Source organism: Peromyscus maniculatus, chromosome 10 (genome assembly GCF_049852395.1).
Source record: "Peromyscus maniculatus bairdii isolate BWxNUB_F1_BW_parent chromosome 10, HU_Pman_BW_mat_3.1, whole genome shotgun sequence".
NCBI lineage: Eukaryota > Metazoa > Chordata > Mammalia > Rodentia > Cricetidae > Peromyscus > Peromyscus maniculatus.
This window is the reverse complement of record NC_134861.1, coordinates 93,010,769-93,030,546: the sequence shown is the minus strand read 5'-3', so window position 1 is coordinate 93,030,546 and position 19,778 is coordinate 93,010,769. Positions and strand designations below refer to the sequence as shown.

The 19,778-nt window shown below is 40.5% G+C and overlaps 1 protein-coding gene across 15 annotated transcripts in view; it reads left to right on the top strand.

Moving 5' to 3' along the window:
• The window catches only part of Lin54 (lin-54 DREAM MuvB core complex component), a 105,502-nt gene that overhangs the window by 19,624 nt on the left and 66,100 nt on the right, over positions 1 to 19,778 (top strand). For 9 of the 15 annotated variants that reach the window (XM_076546771.1, XM_076546774.1, XM_076546773.1 and 6 more), the window contains exons 2-3: positions 8,675 to 8,727; positions 14,095 to 14,218. In XM_076546771.1, the coding sequence (XP_076402886.1) occupies positions 8,707 to 8,727; positions 14,095 to 14,218 (145 nt within the window). In that variant the 5' untranslated portion in view covers positions 8,675 to 8,706. Of the gene's footprint in view, positions 1 to 8,674; positions 9,391 to 14,094; positions 14,219 to 19,778 lie in introns of all 15 variants that reach the window. The other 6 variants (XM_076546767.1, XM_042257700.2, XM_042257701.2 and 3 more) reach the window with 1 other exon arrangement.

Sequence of the window (19,778 nt, the reverse complement as noted above, 5' to 3'; positions counted from 1 at the left end):
CCAAATACCAGTGGGAGGAATGAAGAGACGGCTTTTCTACAGAGCCTGCAGATGGTGAAAGGAAAGAATATTATATATAACTTTAATTATATATAATTAAATATAATTATATAGTGCTAATAAACTTGGAAACTTAGAGGAAATACATGAATTCCTTCAAAGACACAAACTATCAAATATCAAAGTGACTCATAAAGAGTTTATCAAAGATATTAAATTTATAAGTTTAACAAAAAACCTTTTTTGTAAGCCAGGCACAGTGATTCCTTTCTATAGATGTTTGCCAGGTTGAAGCAGGATCACTTGAGGCCAGCCTGTGTGCATGTAAGACCTTGTCTCTAGAACAAAAACAAAAGAAAGCTTCCTATAAGCTACGTGTCTCTATGTGTCTTAGATAAATTCTAAGCAACATGTAAGGAGGAAGTAGACAATTCTGTGCAGACTTTTTCTGAGCAGAGAATGTGCTCCACTTCATTTTGTCAGGCTAACACTATTCCCAGGCAGATGCTACAAGAAAAGAAAACTACAAACCAATACATATTATGAATATAGACAAAAATGCTTAGCAAAATATTAATATTAATTTGGCAGTTTATACAAAGTGTGATACTTGATGAAGTAGTGTTTGAGAATGTAGAACTGAATTGGTAATAAAAATCAGTTTAACTTGCAGACTAAAGTGGAAAACCATCTGATTTTTATTTTGATAATTTTAGAAAAAGCATATGGCAGAATTAAGTGTGTGTGTGTGTGTGTGTGTGTGTGCGCGCGCGGGTGTGCGTGTGTGTTGCTGGAAATAGAACATTGGGCCTTATATATAGGAGACCAGTGTTCTACCAGTGAGTTCTGTTTTCACCCCTCACCCTTCTGTGCTTGCATCTTCATATGGACATTGGTGGATTAGTTACTTTTCTGTGCTGTGATACAATACCATGACCAAAGAGCAACTTGAAGAAGAATGTTTATGTTAGCTTACAGTTCCAGGTGGCGAGTCCATTGTGACAGGGAAGGCATGGCATAGGAGCAGGAAGCTGGTCGAATACATTTCTCTCCATATACAGGAGGTGCATAGAGCAAGCAGGAAGTAGATGAGGCTGTTAACCCTCAGAGTCCTCTCCCAGTGATGTACTTCCTCCAGCAAGGCTGTATCTATCAAAGTTTCCATAACTTCCCCCAAACAGCCCAAAAGCTGGGGATTCATTATTTATACATGAGCCTATGGGGGCCATTGCTCATTCAAACCACTACCCAAGTTAACCCTGAACTCACAATCTCCCTGCCTCATCCTCCTAAGTCCTTGGATTATATACAAGAACCACCATTCTTCATTTAAATTTTTTAAAATTATTTTTACTTCATATATCATCCATCATATATGGATGCCTTGCCTGTGTGTATGTCCATGTACCATCTATGTACAGTGCTCAGTCCAGTAGAGGGTATTGGATCCCTTGGAAATCGAGTTACAAATGGTTGTGAGCTGCCATAGGTGCTGGGAGTCCAGCCCTGGTCTTCTGCAAGAGCAGCCAGTGCTGAGCCAATTCTCTAGGCTTGTTTGTTTTTTTTAAACGATAGGCAAGATGGCTTAGTAGATAACGGTGCCTTTGGCCGAGCCTAATGACCCACCTCCAGTCCTGGTGATTCACGTGGTGGAAGGAGAGAATCAACTCCCTCACTTTGTCCTCTGATCGCCACACTTTCACCATGGTCCTTGTACACTCACCCCACCACCACACAAATAAATATAATAATAAAAAAGATCTTTCAAAAAGTCAGAAAACAGAATGGAAGCTAACATTTTCAAGTTGATAAAGGAAATCTGAGAAACCTACAGAAAAACAAATGAGATTGGAAAGCAGGCAAGGATGTTTGTTTTCATTCCCCTAAGTCATCATTTTGTGTGATGTCACAGCAAATATTGTAAGGCAAAAGAAATCAAAGGTGTGCAGATTAGAAAGGAGGAATTACAGTTGTTACTTGCAGACGATATTGAGCATAAGTAATCTACATTGAAAAGCTACTACGGTGAGTAAGTGGGCTTGGGATGCAGGATACATGGACAGCATACAAAAACCAATTGTATCTCTGTATTAATGACAAACATTTGGAAAGCAGGGGAAAACCATTTACAGTAGCTTAAAAACATAGAGTACTTAGGGCTAGATTAAACAGTATGTAGCAGATGTATACACTTGGAGCATAAAACATGGCTGAGATAGATACCCTGACGGGAGACGATTCTGTGGGTCTTTGCATTTCTGTACAAATTGCAAGGAAATCAGTGACAGCTGGGCAGCTGTTTTTTTTTTTTTCCTTTCCTTTCCTTTCCTTTTATTTTATTTTATTTTATTTTATTTTATTTTATTTTATTTTATTTTATTTTATTTTTTTGAGACCGAGTTCTGCTGTGTAACAGTCCTGGCTGTCCTTGCTTTGTAGACCAGGCTGGGCCTCAAAACTCGTAGAGATCTGCCTGCCTCTGCCTCCTGAGTACTGGGTTTAAAGGCGTGTGCTACCATTGCCCAGCATCAGCTCTTGTTTTAAAAGATCTTTTTATGGTGGTGCATGTCTGTGATCCTAGCTAGTGGGTGACTGATGCAGAAGGATCCCAACTTTCAGATTAGCCTGAGCTACTTAACCAAACCCTGTCCAAAATAAAATAGAGTAGGAATGTAGCTCAGAGGCAGTGTATTTGCCTGTCGTGGACATGAGTCTGGGTTGTGTCCACCAAAACCAAAAGCAAATGGCCTTGGATGATACAGTATCCCTCCCTGTAGCAAAGGGTAGCTTTGCTTATTGTCCAATCTAAGAAAAACACTATCTCCCTCTGCGAGCAGTAGGGATGCCAACTTCCTGTATGTTGGGCATCAGCCTGGGCAACCCCTTTGTCTTCTCAGTGGGCCTGGGGTCTAGAGGAACTGGCTTCCACATGATTCTCGTGCTTCTGTTACTACTAAATGAACAAACAAACAAACTTTGTCTCAGACTCAGGACTTTGTGGTTTCTGCCTCTGAAGCAGTAACTGGTTACTTTGTTTCCTTGCTTGCAAATTGCCTTTTTAAAAAAACAAATCTCCCACCTCAGTTTGGGCTGTGGCTCCTGGAAAGGAAGGGAAAAGACAGGCCCTTGTGGGCTAGGAAAAGGATGTGTCTGGTAGTGAATGATGTCATCTGGGAGTTAGACAGCTTGGACGGAGAGGGTTTTACCTGTTGAGTAATTCGAGGCTCAACCGAAGAGTGGAAGCTCACTGAATGATGCTTACTCACTGTGCACACTCACCCCCATGCCCCTAGCTGAGGATTGTGAGCCCACAGGATGATACTTGACTTGTTGTACACATTCAACTCCATGTAAGTTAGGGAGCCTTCAAAACTTGTTGTGTGGGGACTTCAGCAGGTGGCAGCGAGGACATGGAGCTTTGTGTTGATTGAAAACCGCAGGAGTTTGGTTGGGCTACAAGAGTGAGTTCTTAGGATTGAAAGAAATGCCAACTTTGCTTATAAATGTGGAGTCCCAAGCTCCATCTGTGTCCTGATCTGAAGGAAAGAGGTGGATGAAGGTTGGGGTGAGGTGTCCCTGTCCTTAAGAAAGACCAAAGTCCATCCCTATGTGTCTACGCCCCATTTTAAAGCACATTATAAAGAAGGGAAAAACAAAACAAAACAAAACCCAGTTGAACTACTGTAAGTCAGGGCCCTGGTGTGCTCAGTCCCTGTGACACACAGAGTTGTATAGTGTGCCCTTGCTTGCAGTATGATTTTAGATCGATCTTTACTGTTGCACTCATTACTAGTTCTCTTCCTTTCAACTGTTAAATAATACTCTACAGCACAGATCTCCCACGCCTTGTATATCCATCCACGTAACACTGGGCATTGGAACTTTCTCAGTTTGAAACTGTTGTGGATAACCCTGCTGTAAACATTAAGTTCAAGGTTTGATGGTCTTTCCATTTCTTTTGAATAAATACCTAGCAAGAGTAAGGAGTCAAACTTTGATGGTTCTGTTGGATGCAGGCACTCAGATTACCTCATTCAGTAGGGGTAGAGCATCCAGGTCATGGTTGGATAATGGAGAGCCTGTGTGGCTGTGGGTGGGGCCCTCTGTTGTGTGTGGTAGAGACTGTGGCTATGGGTGGGGCCCTTTGTGTGTGGTAGAGACTGTGGCTGTGGGTGGAGCTCTCTGTTGTGTGTGGTAGGGACTGTGGCTGTGGGTGGGGCCCTTTATCATGTATGGTTAGGATTTTCACTGAAACATGTCATTGGTGTTGGTATTTTGTGAGCCTGTACTGTGAATGCCTGTAAACCTGTCAGTGTTCATGGAGCTATATTCAATACTCAGAGTGTTTATGGCTCCGACTGTATTCAGTACCCAGTTCGTGTACCATGCTTCACTTCTCCACTTTCCCCAAAGTCTGCAAACCCTAGTAATTACTTTCAGCTACAAATTATTGTGACTGATGATTTTCCAGCATATGTAAAGAACTCACTCAGCTCAATAAGAATCCTAAAAGCTAGCATCCCCCTAAAACAGGTCTTAAGGCTGGTGTTGCTGAAATTACAGGCATATGCTACCATGTCCCAGCTATTAACAAGCGCTCTCTCTCTCTCTCTCTCTCTCTCTCTCTCTCTCTCTCTCTCTCTCTCTCTCTCTCTCTCACACACACACACACACACACACACACACACAAACACACACACACAATTTGCAGGTGAAAAGATGGTCAGCATGATTTGTATAGTTGTCAGTGGTAGAGTATATACAAGGCAAGCACAGAAAAAAAACTAGATTCCTCATTTGCAAGGAATATCTTTTCTGATTGACTAATGTGATGATTTCCAATTACTGAATTCTCGCCTATAGAAACAGGAAACAACACTTGAGGAAAACATGTAGAAAGGATTGGAGCTGTAACTCTGTGATAATAGCTCTTGTGTAGCCTGTGCAAGTTCCTATGTTCAATCCTTGTTTCTAATCTTTAAAAGAAGATGGAACAGTCTCAGTACATTGATTAAAAATATAGAGATTGGCCTGATGTGGTAGCCCACACTTCAAACCCAGCATTTGGGAGGCTAGTGGGTATATAAATAACATAGCCAAATTTCATGCCTAATAAATTATAACCCAAGGGCTGGTGAAGTAGCTCAGAATAGAGTGCTTGCCCTAAAGCTAGTCCCTAGAACCACATAAATCCAGGTGAAAAAGCACATGCTTGGAATCCCAGTACTTGGGAGGTAGAGGCAAGATTAGAAATTAAAGGTCATTCTTGTCTACAAAGGGAGATCAAGGCCTACATTTGAACCTTTCTCAAAAATTCAACTTTTTTTTTTTTTTTTTAAAATATAGGCTTTGGAAATAACTGGCTAGAACGCGTTCCTAGCCTTCATGAAGCCCTGGTGTGATGTCCAGCACCACACAAACCAACACGGTGGCTCAAACCTATAATGCTAAAATTTAAGAGATGGAGGCAGGAGGATTAGAAGTTCAAGGTCATCCTTGGCTTCAGAATGTAAGCTAACCTGAACTGCATTCTCATGTCTCAGAAAACAAGCCCCCGCCCCTGCCTCAGTGTGGCTGGAGAGATGGTCCAGTAGTTCGGAGCCACTGGCTGCTCTTGCAGAGCACGTGGACTCAGTTCCCAGCACCCATGTGTTGCTCACAACTGTCTCCAACATTGTCTTCTGGCCTCCACAGCACTTATGTACACGATGCAGTTACATAGATGTAGGCAGAGCAGGCATACACATAAAGGTAAATAAACTTTTAAAATACAAAATCTTAGCAATTCTCATTTAGGTATTTATTCAAAAGAAATGGAAAGATGCAGCCATCCAACCTTGAACTTAATGTTTATAGCAGGGTTATCCACAACAGTTTCAAACTGAGAAAGTTCCAATGCCCAGTGTTACGTGGATGGATATACAAGGCGTGGGAGATCTGTGCTGTAGAGTATTATTTAACAGTTGAAAGGAAGAGAAATAGTAATGAGTGCAACAGTGAAGATCAATCTAAAATCATGCTGCAAGCAAGGGCACACTATACAACTCTGTGTGTCACTGGGATCGAGCACACCAGGGTCCCGACCTACAGTAGTTAACTGGGTTGGGTGTTTTTCCCTTTACAACAGTGGCTCTCAACCTTCTTCATGCTCTGCCCCTTTAACTCAGTTCCTCATGTTATGGTGACCCCAACCATAAAATTATTCTTGTTGCTACCTCATGGCTGTGATTTTGCTTCTGTTGTGAATAGTAGTGTAAATATCTGATATGAAGGATATGGGACAACCGTGAAAGGGTTGTTCCATGACTCCAAAGGGGTCCGGACCCACAGATTGAGAAGCATCACTTTACAACGTGCTAAGGTGGAGCTGGAAAAAGGGCTCAGCGGTTAAGGTTAAGAGTGCCTATTGTCCTCCCAGAGAACTGGAGTTCATTCCAACACCAGTATGGGGTGGTCCACAACAGCCTGTAATTCCCTCCAAGGGATCTGATACTCTGCTATCTAGTGGTTTGGTAGGTGTAGTATATATTTGACTTAGCATTTTATGATAGTTTTTCTGGAATAGTATCTTATGCTGAGGAACATCTGTACACGATTCCCTGTACATGAAGTTCTAGTATGAGCAAAAATGCAAAGCTTTTCTGATAGACAGCACTTGTGTAGTGTGGGCTGTAGATGTAACCAACCGTCTTATTAAATAAGAAACACAGAACCAATGTAAAAGAGAAAGCCAAGAGATCAGAGCTCAGAGCTAAAATCTCACCTTTCCTCCTGCGGTGGTCCTAGCTCTCCGAAAGAGACCTATTTCCTGTGTGTAAGTCTTTTCATAGTCTTTAGTTCTGCTTTCTCATTGGTTGTAAACCCAAACACGTGACTGCCTCGTCACTGTCTGTATGTACAGCCCCCCAGGTCTTAAAGGCATATGTCTCCAATGCTGGCTGTATCCTTGAACACACAGAGATCTATGGGATTAAAGGCGTGTGCCACCACCGCCACACTCTTGCTATGGCTCTAATAGCTCTGACCCCCAGGCAACTTTATTTATTAACATACAATCAAAATCACATTTCAGTACAATTAGAATACCACCACAGTGGGCTTTCAGGGCAGGGAGTTAACTGGGAAGGATTAGGCTGATTTCAGTCTCCGTTTAAAAACTCCAGTGGTACAATGTCTATGATAGTATAAATTTTCAGTTAAAATGACCAACTTTGGACCATACAAACCAGAGTTTGAATCTTGTCTCTACCATTCACTAGTTGCCTTGGGCAAATTTTTAACCTTTCTATGTTTTTTTTTTTTTTTTTAAATCTGTAAAATAGGGATGGTAATGCTACACACATCAAGTTTGGGGAGGAAAATTATGCCACTTTTGCCATAACAAGATGTCTCTACTGATGGCTTATTTTGGCAGCAGCAATATTTGCCACGGCTGCTAAGTGGTTTGCTGTTGGTATGTGTTAGTCTTCTTTCCTGTAACGCAGGCTGCCCCGGACCGTGCCGCCCCGTGTAACGCAGGCTGCCCCAGACCGTGCTGCCCCCCGGACCGTGCCGCCCCGGACCGTGCTGTGGTCCTTCCCCCCTCAGCTTCTCAGGGCTGAGGTTACAAGCGTGATCCACGCCAGCTGTGTGTGCACCAGCTGTGTGTGCTGCTCCTAAGTGTTCAATGCTTGTTGTGTATTTTAAAGAAATAAGGTGAGTGTGGCCATGACACCTGCGGTCCACGCCACCTGCCGTCCCAGCACCCAGGAGGCTGAAGGGTTAAGACAGCCTGCTCCGGGCAGTGAGATGACGTCATGCCTTCCAGAGGAAGAGGAAGAGTTGCTGATTGGGTTCTAAAGGGTTTTGAAGTTCTCTGAGCAAACTTCACTGCTGTCTAGTCTATCTAGATGTGCTGGGTTGTCTTTAATACATGTTGATACTGGAATTCACTCATTTTTTGAAAGTTCTGATTTTTAGCTAAAAGCATGACAGCTGATTTGTCCATAATCTGGACTTTTTTTTTTTTTTTTCATGATGGGGACTGGCTGTATATTCTTTTTCTTTTTTATATTTATTTATTTTTATTTTATACGTATGTGTTACCTGCTTGTGTGTGCTTTGTGCCTGTGGAAGCCAGAAGAGGGCTTGGATCGTCAGCAACTGGAGTTGTAGAATGTTGTGAGCCGCTGTGTGAGTGCTGGAAACTGAACACTGCCCTCTGCAAGAGTGACAGTTGCTCTGAATTGCCGATCAGCTTTCTAGACTTGTAAATTCTCCAATAGTTCCCCTTTGACACTTTAAATGGCAGAGGACTGGAAAATCTTTCCAAAGAAAAATGCTCTTAGTATGAAGCTAATTGATTAGACTTAGGCCACGTAGTCCATTTGATCTCCATTCATGAAGTGGAATCATCTAGAAACTCTTTTGACACTTAATGGATGTTTATAAACAGGGTATTGCTATACATGTATAGGACCCAGACAGATCATTGAAGATTTAAAGATATTTCCATATCTTAGATTCTTAAAAGCTATGATGTGTGAAAATGGTAAAATCTAGATAATGATCAGGAATGCCCTTCATTTACTTATTTACCAATTTCAGCACTGTTGTTTTGTCATTTACATTTTTCTTGAATGTATTTTTAAAAATCTGCTTAAAACCTGGTAACGATTTTCCCCTTTTCTTCCAGCACCCGGGCATCTTCCTAGAAGCAGAGCGATCATGGAGGTGGTGCCGGCCGAGGTGAATAGTTTGCTTCCAGAGGAGATAATGGACACTGCTATAACTTTAGTGGATGAGGATAGTATTGAGGCTGTAATTGTGTCATCCCCAATTCCCATGGAGACAGAACTGGAAGAAATTGTCAACATAAATTCTACTGGTGACTCTACAGCCACGCCCATTTCCACGGAGCCAATCACAGTGTACAGTAACCACACTAACCAAGTTGCAGTGAATACCACAGTTACTAAAGCAGATTCTAATACCACAGTGAAACCAGCATTTCCAAGTGGCCTTCAAAAACTTGGTGCTCAGACTCCTGTGACTATATCAGCCAATCAGATTATTTTAAACAAAGTATCACAGACATCTGATCTTAAACTTGGCAATCAGACCCTTAAACCAGATGGACAGAAGTTAATTTTAACAACTTTGGGCAAGTCTGGTTCACCAATTGTTTTAGCACTACCCCATAGCCAACTGCCCCAGGCTCAGAAAGTTACAGCTCAGGCCCAGCCAGGAGACGCTAAGTTTCCACCGCAGCAAATTAAAGTAGTTACCATTGGAGGGAGGCCAGAGGTGAAACCTGTCATTGGTGTCTCAGCACTGACCCCAGGAAGTCAACTGATTAATACTACAACTCAGCCCTCTGTGTTACAGACCCAACAGTTAAAAACAGTACAGGTAAAAACAAAAAAGGGGGCATATTACTTAAAGTGCATGTTAAAAAAATTAAACTGACTCAAAGTTGTGTTTATAGGGTTGTTAATTGCATAACTTTTAATGAATTCTTTTGAATGTTTTAAAGTAATTGTGTGGATTTGTTTTGTTTTTAAATTTGATATGTCTAATGCTCATGAAATTTTTTGCCAGAAAACTTACAGCAAACTAAGTTTTGGTTAAATTTCCGAATTGTTTATTTATAGCCTTTTAAGCATTTTATAGATAGTGGTAGTTTGGCTACAGGGGTATTATTTTGCTGGCATAAAGGTGCCCAACTTAGTGCAAAGCCATCAAGTAATCAGTCTTTCTCTTTTCTTGGTTCGTTCATGACTAAAGCTAGGAAAGCTTGGCTCTTTGCTCCAAGAACCCTCGGAGGCAGCAGTAGCTGATGCTTGCAGTGCTTGTCTCCTACGGGGAACTTACTGTCCATCACCGCTGTTCATGTTTGCAGTTTGAGGAAGACAGTGAATGTAATGGAGCAGAGCACAGGGCTTGCTTGAGTCATCCCTGTGCTGTCCTACTGGCTGTGGAACTGTGGGTAGCTTGCTCTCTGAAGTTTCTAACCTTAGCTTAAGATGGCTACTTGATCATTTAACAAAACAAAACAAAACAAAGCAGTATAGTATTACACAGTTCTCAAAACATTGAGGATCCTTCAGAATGGTACTTAATAGTATAGCCCTTAATAGCCCTCAAATAGTAGATTACCAGGTCATACATTAAATGTTTTTCATTTTTTTTTATGGCCAAAAAAAGACTCTTTTACGCTACCTTCAGAGTGCTTAGAAATACAGTGATTCGCTTAGATGAAGGAGACCACAGTATATTCCATGTTTGGAAGAGTTGTCTGTGAAAAGAAACCAGAAGGCAGTTCGTTGTTGTGGCTCCCACCTTTAATCCCAGCAGAGGCAGGTACTTTTCTGAGTTCAAGGCCAGCCTGGTCTCCAGAGAGAGTTCCCAGGACAGCCAGGACTACACAGAGAAACCCTGTCTTGAAAAACCTTTTTTGGTTTAAAAATAAAAAAATAAAGAGAAAAGAAACCAGAAGGCATGAGTGAAGCAATGTCACGGGAAAGAGTGTCAGGAGAATTGAGAGAGGCGCTTCCTCGTAGCTGACACTGACATTCAACTTTTGGTTACTGTGTGGGGAAAGCTTAGAAACTTGACTTCTCAGGATCTCTGCATTCAGAAGCTTAAGCTTTCCCAAGCCCTGTGACTTGCTCTGTCCTTTCCGCTGCTGTTTAATAGTTCATGTCCCCTGCTTCTTCGCCATTACCTCTCGATGTGATCTGTTTATTTTGCTGAGGCACTCTTGAATGAGATAGCCTAGCCTGTCACTGTGAAGTATCCTGTCCTTAGTGTTGAAACCTGTTTTGATTGGCTTTGGCGGTGTGGATCATTATCATGTTCTCAAAGAACTAATAATAGAAATCAGTGTACAGATATGGTTTCAATAACTGATTTATTTCTATCCACTAATTTCTTACCTTAGTTTTCTAAGTATTGACAATAAAAAGACTCTGGCCTAATACGCACTTGTTTTATTGTTGTTGGTTTTATAAAACCAGATTCCATTTGTTTTAAAAGCTTTATTTTTTAAAGGAGCATATAATAGAGCTGAGCATGGTGGAGCATGTCTTAGTCCCAGCACTAAGGATGTAGAAACAGGTGGATCTCCATGAGTTTGAGGACAGCTTGGTCTACATAATGAGTTCCAGGACAGCTAGGAGGACCATAAACCAAAAAAATAAGTAAATTAATTAAATAATTAAAATAAAAAAAAAACAAGGAAACCTATTTAGAATATTTTCTAAGTATCCAGTTGATTTTAGGTAGCTCAAATCTTTCTAACTCAGAAGCAACTTATGAACCCCTAAAACACTTCAAAAAAATAAGTAACTACACATTTATAGTTTTCTACATTAGGCCCCATAATAATGAGGTTGTTTCGAGGCATATGTGTATACAAATCTGATTTTAAGTTTGCTGTGGGCACTGAGGTTGTTGTGTGTGAGCAGCAGGCAAGAATGAAGGAGACCCATGTTGAGAAGTAATGAAGGAGCAGCTGGGGCAGGGTGATGGTGGGTGTGTAGTCACATTAATTCCAGACAGCTGACCACTGTCCCGGGTCGCAGTGCCCAGGATGGGAGAACAGTAAGCAGCGAGCAGTCGGGGGCAGCATAGCCCCTTAGTGGCTCCTGAATGTGTCCAGATATTGGCTTACTTTTCTACCTTACTTGTAAATTTTCTTTTTTTCCACTTTTATCTTAATTTGCCAATTCCATTAATTTATTGAAAATAATTCTTTAAAAAATTTTAAGGTTGCTTTTTGTTTAAATTTATTTATGTGAATGAATGTTTTCCTTGAATATGTATGCATGTATGTATGTATGTATGTATACCATGTGTGTACCTAGTTCCCACAAATCCCAAAAGGCATCAGGTCTTTTGAAACTGGACTTAGAGACAGTTGAGCCTTCATGAGGGTGCTGGGAATGGAACCTAGGTCCTCTGCAGGAGTAGTAAGTGCTCCACACCACTGATGAGCTATGTGCGTGCCAGGCAAGCTCTCCACATGAGCCTAGGCCAGGAATCATCCCCTTTTCACTTTGGTTTCTCAGCTACCCTAGAACAAAAGTGTAAGTAAAATAAAACTTGAATAAAGAGTCATTTTCAAGGGCATGCATAAAGCCCTGCATTCCGTATACGTAACATAAAGCCAGGTGTGGTGGCTCATGTCTGTAATCCCCATGCTTGGAGGTAGATGGAGAAGGATAAGGAGTTCAAGGCCAGCCTAGGAAATGTGAGGACTTGTTTCAAAAACTAATTATGGTTCCTTAATGGATCTGGAAATTGTTATTTTGAGCAGTGCTCCACTAAAGGAATATAGCCATAAGAGCAAGATGAGATCGTTTGTTTGAATAATTAACTTGCTTTTGGGTCCATTGTTTAGACTTTTTCCTGTTTGGTAAGCATATAGCATATAATGGTGAAGGCCAGGAAAGGGGAAGTACTTTCAAGTCTTCCTTTTAATAGCTAAGGTTATGTGTTTCTAAGACTATCTACCTCTGTGGTCACTAGTACTGTGTGTGTATGTGAGATTCCATTTTGCTTTAGAGCTTTAGAAAGACTTGAGGAGTACTTCCCTTCATGTCTCTGGATGGCTTCAACTTTCTAAAGTATAATTAATTTACTCAGATATGTCATGGTTTGTAAGCTGTGTCTATTGTTATACACTAATGGATTTCTTGTTTTTGAAAACATGATTTCCTGTCAGAGGTACTTGTGTCTCTAATAGGTTCTGAGTGTAAGAAAGGAACATTGTGAGTGTAAGATAGCATGCTGATGTAAGCTGAGCACATGGAGCTGATATGTAACTGTGATCAATACTATTTCTGATAGGTTGCTGTTATTCATGTTGGTCATGTTTATTCATTTGAGTCATCTCCAGTAATAAGTAATACTTTAGGGTCTCATTATGTGTATCTGCCAAAAGGTAAAGTATTTAATGTTCTTCACACACTAAACTTTGAGTTTTATGCCAGGTAAGTTTCGGTTCCTTCTTTTTAACAGCTGTGTCCTTGCATTTTGTGAGAATTCCAATGTAAAAACATTGATCTTGAGTATAGTGGCTCATACCTTGGGAATTTGAAGCCAGCCTGGTCTTCTTAATTAGCTTCACGAGAATGACCCTGTCTCAAAAAATGAACAAAAAAGTAACTGTACCACACTGGTACCTCTGTCTTCTTTGACTTGTGGCAAATTTTAGTTCAGGTCAACAATGTGCCCATTATTTTAACTTCATGTTGGATATGAGTTATAAGTAATGTATGGATAGTGCCTTCAAGGAGTTTAAAGTACAATAAGTACTATTTTAGTAAATATGTTTCAGAGCCTTTTACAAATCTTTGTTCTACTAAACATGTCTCTTTGTAATTGACTTCAACTGGTTCAGTTCTTCCTTTACTCTTGGTGTGTGTGTGTGTGTGTGTGTGTGTGTGTGTGTGTGTGTGTGTGTAGCTGAAAGTTTGCTAGGCATGGAGATGTATGCCTATAATCTTAGTACTTGGAGGCTGAGGCAGGGAGATTGCCATGAGTTCAAGGTGAACCTGGGCTACATAGTGGCTCCAGGCCAGCCTGAGCTGCTGAATGAGATCCTATCTCAAAAACAAAACAAGTGAAAAAGAGAGAAAGTGAAAAGAAAGAAAATGTAGTTGTAAATCTGTAATGTGTAATAATTTATATCTTGGATCATAGGCGAATGTAGCCATGCATATGTGTGCAGCGATACTTCACTGCTTGTATTGTATGTTTTGAACTCTGTCTCTTGTTACTGGATAGCTTATTTGGAAAACTAACATTGTGCATAGTGTTTCACTATTAAACATTATTATTATTATACTTTACTATTGTTTTCTCCATCTGCATGTTTCAGAGAGACTAGGGATTTATCCTGAAACTAGAGGTATTAGGACACGTGATTACAGATATGATCATACTAATATTTTGGTGAATGGATTTGTTTTAATTGTTTTATACATTAATACATAGATGAATTTGCTAAATGACCTGACTTTACGTGTACTACTGTATGAATCTTGTCTAACTTTTACTGCATAGATTTTTATGGAAACAGATGTCTTCATAGTTATTTATATGTTTCAGATCGCTAAGAAGCCTCGAACACCAACCTCTGGTCCAGTGATCACGAAGCTGATCTTTGCAAAACCAATTAATAGTAAAGCAGTCACAGGACAGACAACTCAAGTGTCACCACCAGTCATCACAGGTTATATTCCTTTATAGTCTCTCAAGTTACATGGATATCTTTCTTTTAGAGTTAGAGAAGGCTGTTCTGCCACCTTCAGATGTTTTCAGTGCGGCAATCATAGCTTAGTCAGTAATGTTTTTGCATTCTTTTTTGATGAAAGTAAATGTTTTCATACAATATATTCTGATTACAGTCCCCCTCCCCCAACTCCTCCTGTGTCCTCATTCTCCTCCAACTCCTCCCAGATCATCCCCATCTCCCCGATCCCAGTTCCTTTCTCTCTCTTTTTAGAAAACAAATAGGTTAACAGAATAAAAAACAAAACAAAATAACAAAAAACACAAGAAACACTACACACACACACACACACACACACACACACACACACACACAGAGAGAGAGAGATACATACACACAAAAACAAAATCTATGAAAAGCGAGATGGGAAATCATAACCCAGTTCCTCTGGCTAAACCACCTTTCCAGCCCCCACATGCAATTCTTTATCAAACAATAGTTACTTAAGTATTAACAGAATTTAAGCTATATTACATTTACCAGCACTCTCCTTAGTGTGACCCAGTTCCTCCCCCTCCCCCTTCTTCAAGACAGGGCTTCTCTGTGTAGTTTTGTTGCCTGTCCTGGATCTCACTCTGTAGCCCAGGCTGGCCTCGAACTCACAAAGATCCATCTGGCTCTACCTAGTGCTGGGATTAAAGGCACGGGCCACCACCACCCAGCCCCAGTTCCTTTTTATTTTAGACTTAAAATATGTTATTACCAGTAATCATTTTGGATATGCAAACTTCAAGTATTCTGTTAGGAATGTAGTTAAGATAGTAGAAAAATTGACTATGCCTAAGACCTTGGTATCAATTCTCAGTAATACAAAACAACAAGAAAATTCCAAACAATAACAGCTCTACCTGATTAGTATAGATACTACCATGGATGCTATTGTTCAGTTTTTTGGGTCATTTATAATATGTTGCAACTTAATCACAGATTTGCCTTGTAATTGCAGACAAAATCCATAGAGATACCTATCTGTTATGTTATTAGAATTATTGGTGCTAAGTTTAGTTTGCAGAGATAATTTCTTATTTGTGGAGGGGTGGAGGGGTAGGATCTTGCTCTATAGCCCTGGCTAGCCTGGCTAGTCTGGGTAGCTCTGTAGCCCAGGCTGACTTTTGAACTCAAAGTAGTCTTTCCTCCCTAGTGCTGGGATTATAAGTGTTCATTTAGTGCCCAGCTTAATTCCTTCTTTTGATTAGTTCTGTATAGCCTTTAATTGTTTTATATGTCACATTTTAAAGTACCAAAGTAATTGCCCTGTATTACAAGTAGTAGGTTATATCATTTTTATATTGTAACTAATGCTGTTTCAAAATATGTTAAGATTGTTTTTAAATGGGGAGTTCTCGTTGAAGATGGATTTACCTATGTATAGCTGGTTTCTCTAAAATACAAATTTGATCTTGTCAAAATCCATGCTTAAAATAGTCTTTGCTTTGTTCATTTCTTGGCTTTGACCTGTTGGGATGCCGGTGTTGCCGTAGCTGTTAGGACCTATGGGTAGCCTTTTCCCTCGCCCCCGCAGCAGCCCAGACCTGCTGAACTTGGAAGAAGAGATCTCAGCATGTGGCTCAGCAGCAGCCCCCTTGCCTGGCCTGGCTTTCTTTTCGCCCTTGCACTGACTTGCTCATTTCAACTCTCGGCCACTCCTCTTGGAAGTCTCTTGGGGTTTAATGAGGCACCTTCATGCCATCGTTTTCATATGTGTCCCCTCAAGTTTGATTATTTCTATCATGTATTTACCTTTCTGTTGTAGTTTATTTGTTTTTGAGGGTCTCACTGTGTAGTCCTGGTTGGCCTGGAACTCACTCTGTAGACATGCTAGCCTCAACTCACCTCCCAAGTTCTGAGATTAAAGGTGTGCACCACCACACTTGACATATACTTATCTTTAATTAATTTTTTAAACTGGCTTATAATCTGTCCCCTAGTTATACTCTATTATGATACCTGGTTTCCTTTTTTGTCTCCCCTATGCAGTTATGATTTTTCTCGATAGTAATCCCACCCCCCCTTTTTTTTATTTCAAGACAAGGTTTCTCTGTATATCTCTGGCTATCCTGGAACTCACCCTGTAGACCAGGCTGGTCTTGAACTCATAGAGATCGGCCTGCCTCTGTCTCCCAAGTGCTGGGATTAAAGGCATGCACCAACACTGCCTGGAGATAGTAATTTTTTGTTTCTTTACCATTTAGTTCTTTAAGAATTACTTTATTTAAAAACTGTTTCCCAGCCAGGTGGTGGTGGTGCACACATTTAATCCCAAAACTCAGGAGGCAGAGCCAGGAAGATCTCTGTGAGTTCGAGGCCAGCCTGGGCTACCGAGTGAGTTCCAGGAAAAGGCGCAAAGCTACACAGAGAAACCCTGTCTCAATAAACTAAAACAAAACAAAACAAAACAAAACAAACAAACAAACAACAAAAAAACCAACAACAACAAAAAAACTGTTTCCCAGTAAGGGCCCAGTGAATTACGTAGCAGGTAAAGGTGCTTGCTGCCAAACCCAGCAGCGACCTGAGATCAACGTTGCTGAAGGAGAGAACCAATCTTAAAAGTTGTTCTCTGACCTCCAAATGTGCATCATAGCACATACATGCATGTCTGTATGTATATACACAATGAGGAAATATTAAAATGTCCCACATAGGTGACTAGCTCAGTGGCATTGAGTATATTCACATTACTGTGCAATGTGTTGTCACCCTTTGACATCTCCAGAACTTCTCAACTTGCAAAACTTTAAAGTCATTAAACAGTTATTCCTCCTCATTCCTCCCTGTCTCCATGCATCCACTGTCCTGTTTCATGTGATCTTAAGTATGTTATACCCCTGTCCAGGTAAAATCATAGAACATTGATCATGTGATCTTGAGTATGCTATACCCCTGTCCAGGTAAAATCATAGAACATTGATCATGTGATCTTGAGTATGCTATACCCCTGTCCAGGTAAAATCATAGAACATTGATCATGTGATCTTGAGTATGCTATACCCCTGTCCAGGTAAAATCATAGAACATTGATCATGTGATCTTGAGTATGCTATACCCCTGTCCAGGTAAAATCATAGAACATTGATCATGTGATCTTGAGTATGCTATACCCCTGTCCAGGTAAAATCATAGAACATTGATCATGTGATCTTGAGTATGCTATACCCCTGTCCAGGTAAAATCATAGAACATTGATCATGTGATCTTGAGTATGCTATACCCCTGTCCAGGTAAAATCATAGAACATTGATCATGTGATCTTGAGTATGCTATACCCCTGTCCAGGTAAAATCATAGAACATTGATCATGTGATCTTGAGTATGCTATACCCCTGTCCAGGTAAAATCATAGAACACTGATCATGTGATCTTGAGTATGCTATACTCCTGTCCAGGTAAAATCATAGAACACTGATCATGTGATCTTGAGTATGCTATACCCCTGTCCAGGTAAAATCATAGAACATTGATCATGTGATCTTGAGTATGCTATACCCCTGTCCAGGTAAAATCATAGAACATTGATCATGTGATCTTGAGTATGCTATACTCCTCTCCAGGTAAAATCATAGAACATTGATCATGTGATCTTGAGTATGCTATACTCCTGTCCAGGTAAAATCATAAAACATTGATCATGTTGTTTTGAGTATGCTACACCCCTGTCCAGGTAAAATCATAGAACATTGATCATGTTGTTTTGAGTATGCTATACTCCTGTCCAGGTAAAATCATAGAACATTGATCATGTGATCTTGAGTATGCTATACCCCTGTCCAGGTAAAATCATAGAACATTGATCATGTGATCTTGAGTATGCTACACCCCTGTCCAGGTAAAATCATAGAACATTGATCATGTGATCTTGAGTATGCTATACTCCTGTCCAGGTAAAATCGTAGAACATTGATCATGTGATCTTGAGTATGCTATACCCCTGTCCAGGTAAAATCATAGAACATTGATCATGTGATTTTGAGTATGCTATACCCCTGTCCAGGTAAAATCATAGAACATTGATCATGTGATCTTGAGTATGCTATACAAAATCATAGAACATTGATCATGTGATTTTGAGTATGCTACACCCCCCTGTCCAGGTAAAATCATAGAACACTGATCATGTGATTTTGAGTATGATCCCTTTATAACATTGATCGTTTTGTACTTGCCTTGCTTAACATGCTGTAAGGTCTTCAAGTCCATCTGTGTTAGGGTGTGTTTGAATTTATTTCCTTTTAAAAGGCAGAACAGAGTGTTGTATGTGTGTACAAGATTGATGGTAGTTCTTTAATGTTTGTCATTTTGGCACTGAAGCTGTTTAGGTTGGTGAGTGTTGTTGAGTGAGTATGTGTATCTTAAAGACAGTGTAGTAATATGTAAAAACTACTGGAAGATTGGGCTTTCATTCTTGGCTCTTGAGTTGATTTTCTCTGTGATCTTGGATAAATATATTATTTGTTCATCTTGTGGGAGAGTGGTGTTCACACACAGTCTTCTTTAGCCCAGATGGAGCTCAAAGCTTACTGTGTAGCTGAGGCTGACCTTGAGCTCCTGATTCTTCTGCCTCCTGTCTTCCAAGTGCTGGGATTGCAGGTGTGGGATACTATACCTGGTTTTGTTTGTCTTATTTCTTTAAAATATGAATACCATCTCTTCACATGATCATTGAGATGGTTAAATGAGATTAGCGGACCCTGTTACGAGAGCTTCTAAGATGGTGGGTTACTTCATGGTAGCAATCTTTATTGTTGTGTAAAAACATCCACCAATGAATTGATCACTCTTAGAATCTGGGCTGAGCTGGGCATGGTGGCATGTGCCAATATTCTCATTTGGAATGCTGAGACAGGAGGATTACTGTGGGTTTGAGATCAGTGGGTTCCAGGACGACCTGGGTTACAGACAGACCCTGTCTCAAAAAACCAACCAAACAAAAAAGTCTTATAATTTAATTTCAAGGTAAATTATATTACTTGTATACTTCCTTGAATTTGCAGAATTTAAGATGAATAGTGTTAAGGGTTAGATTAGAAAATCATAAATGCCCTGAATATGGAAGCTCATATCTCTAATCCTCACATTTTGGAGGCTGAGACAGGATGGTTGCTGTGGATTCTAGGCTAGCCAGAATTCAACAGCATGATCCTGTCTCAAAGGGAAAGAGCATGACAGCAGCTGGCATGATACCCAGTGGGCAAAGGCTCCGCCACCACGCCTCACCACGCGGGCTTGATCTCTGAGACCCACACGGTGGAAGGAGAGAGCTGACTCACCCAGGGTGTCTTCTGATTTGCACAAGCACATCATGGCCTGTGAACAACCAGACTCACACCACTAAATGAATAATCCAGCAGATTCCTCAAAAACAATAACTTGAGTTTCAAAGTATATCATGAAATATTCAAATATTTGGCCAAAGTTATGCATCAAGCTGTATTTGCCCCTGTGCTGTATCACAGGTTTTCAGAAGGGACCTCTTTCTATCCACAGCATCAACAGCTCATTT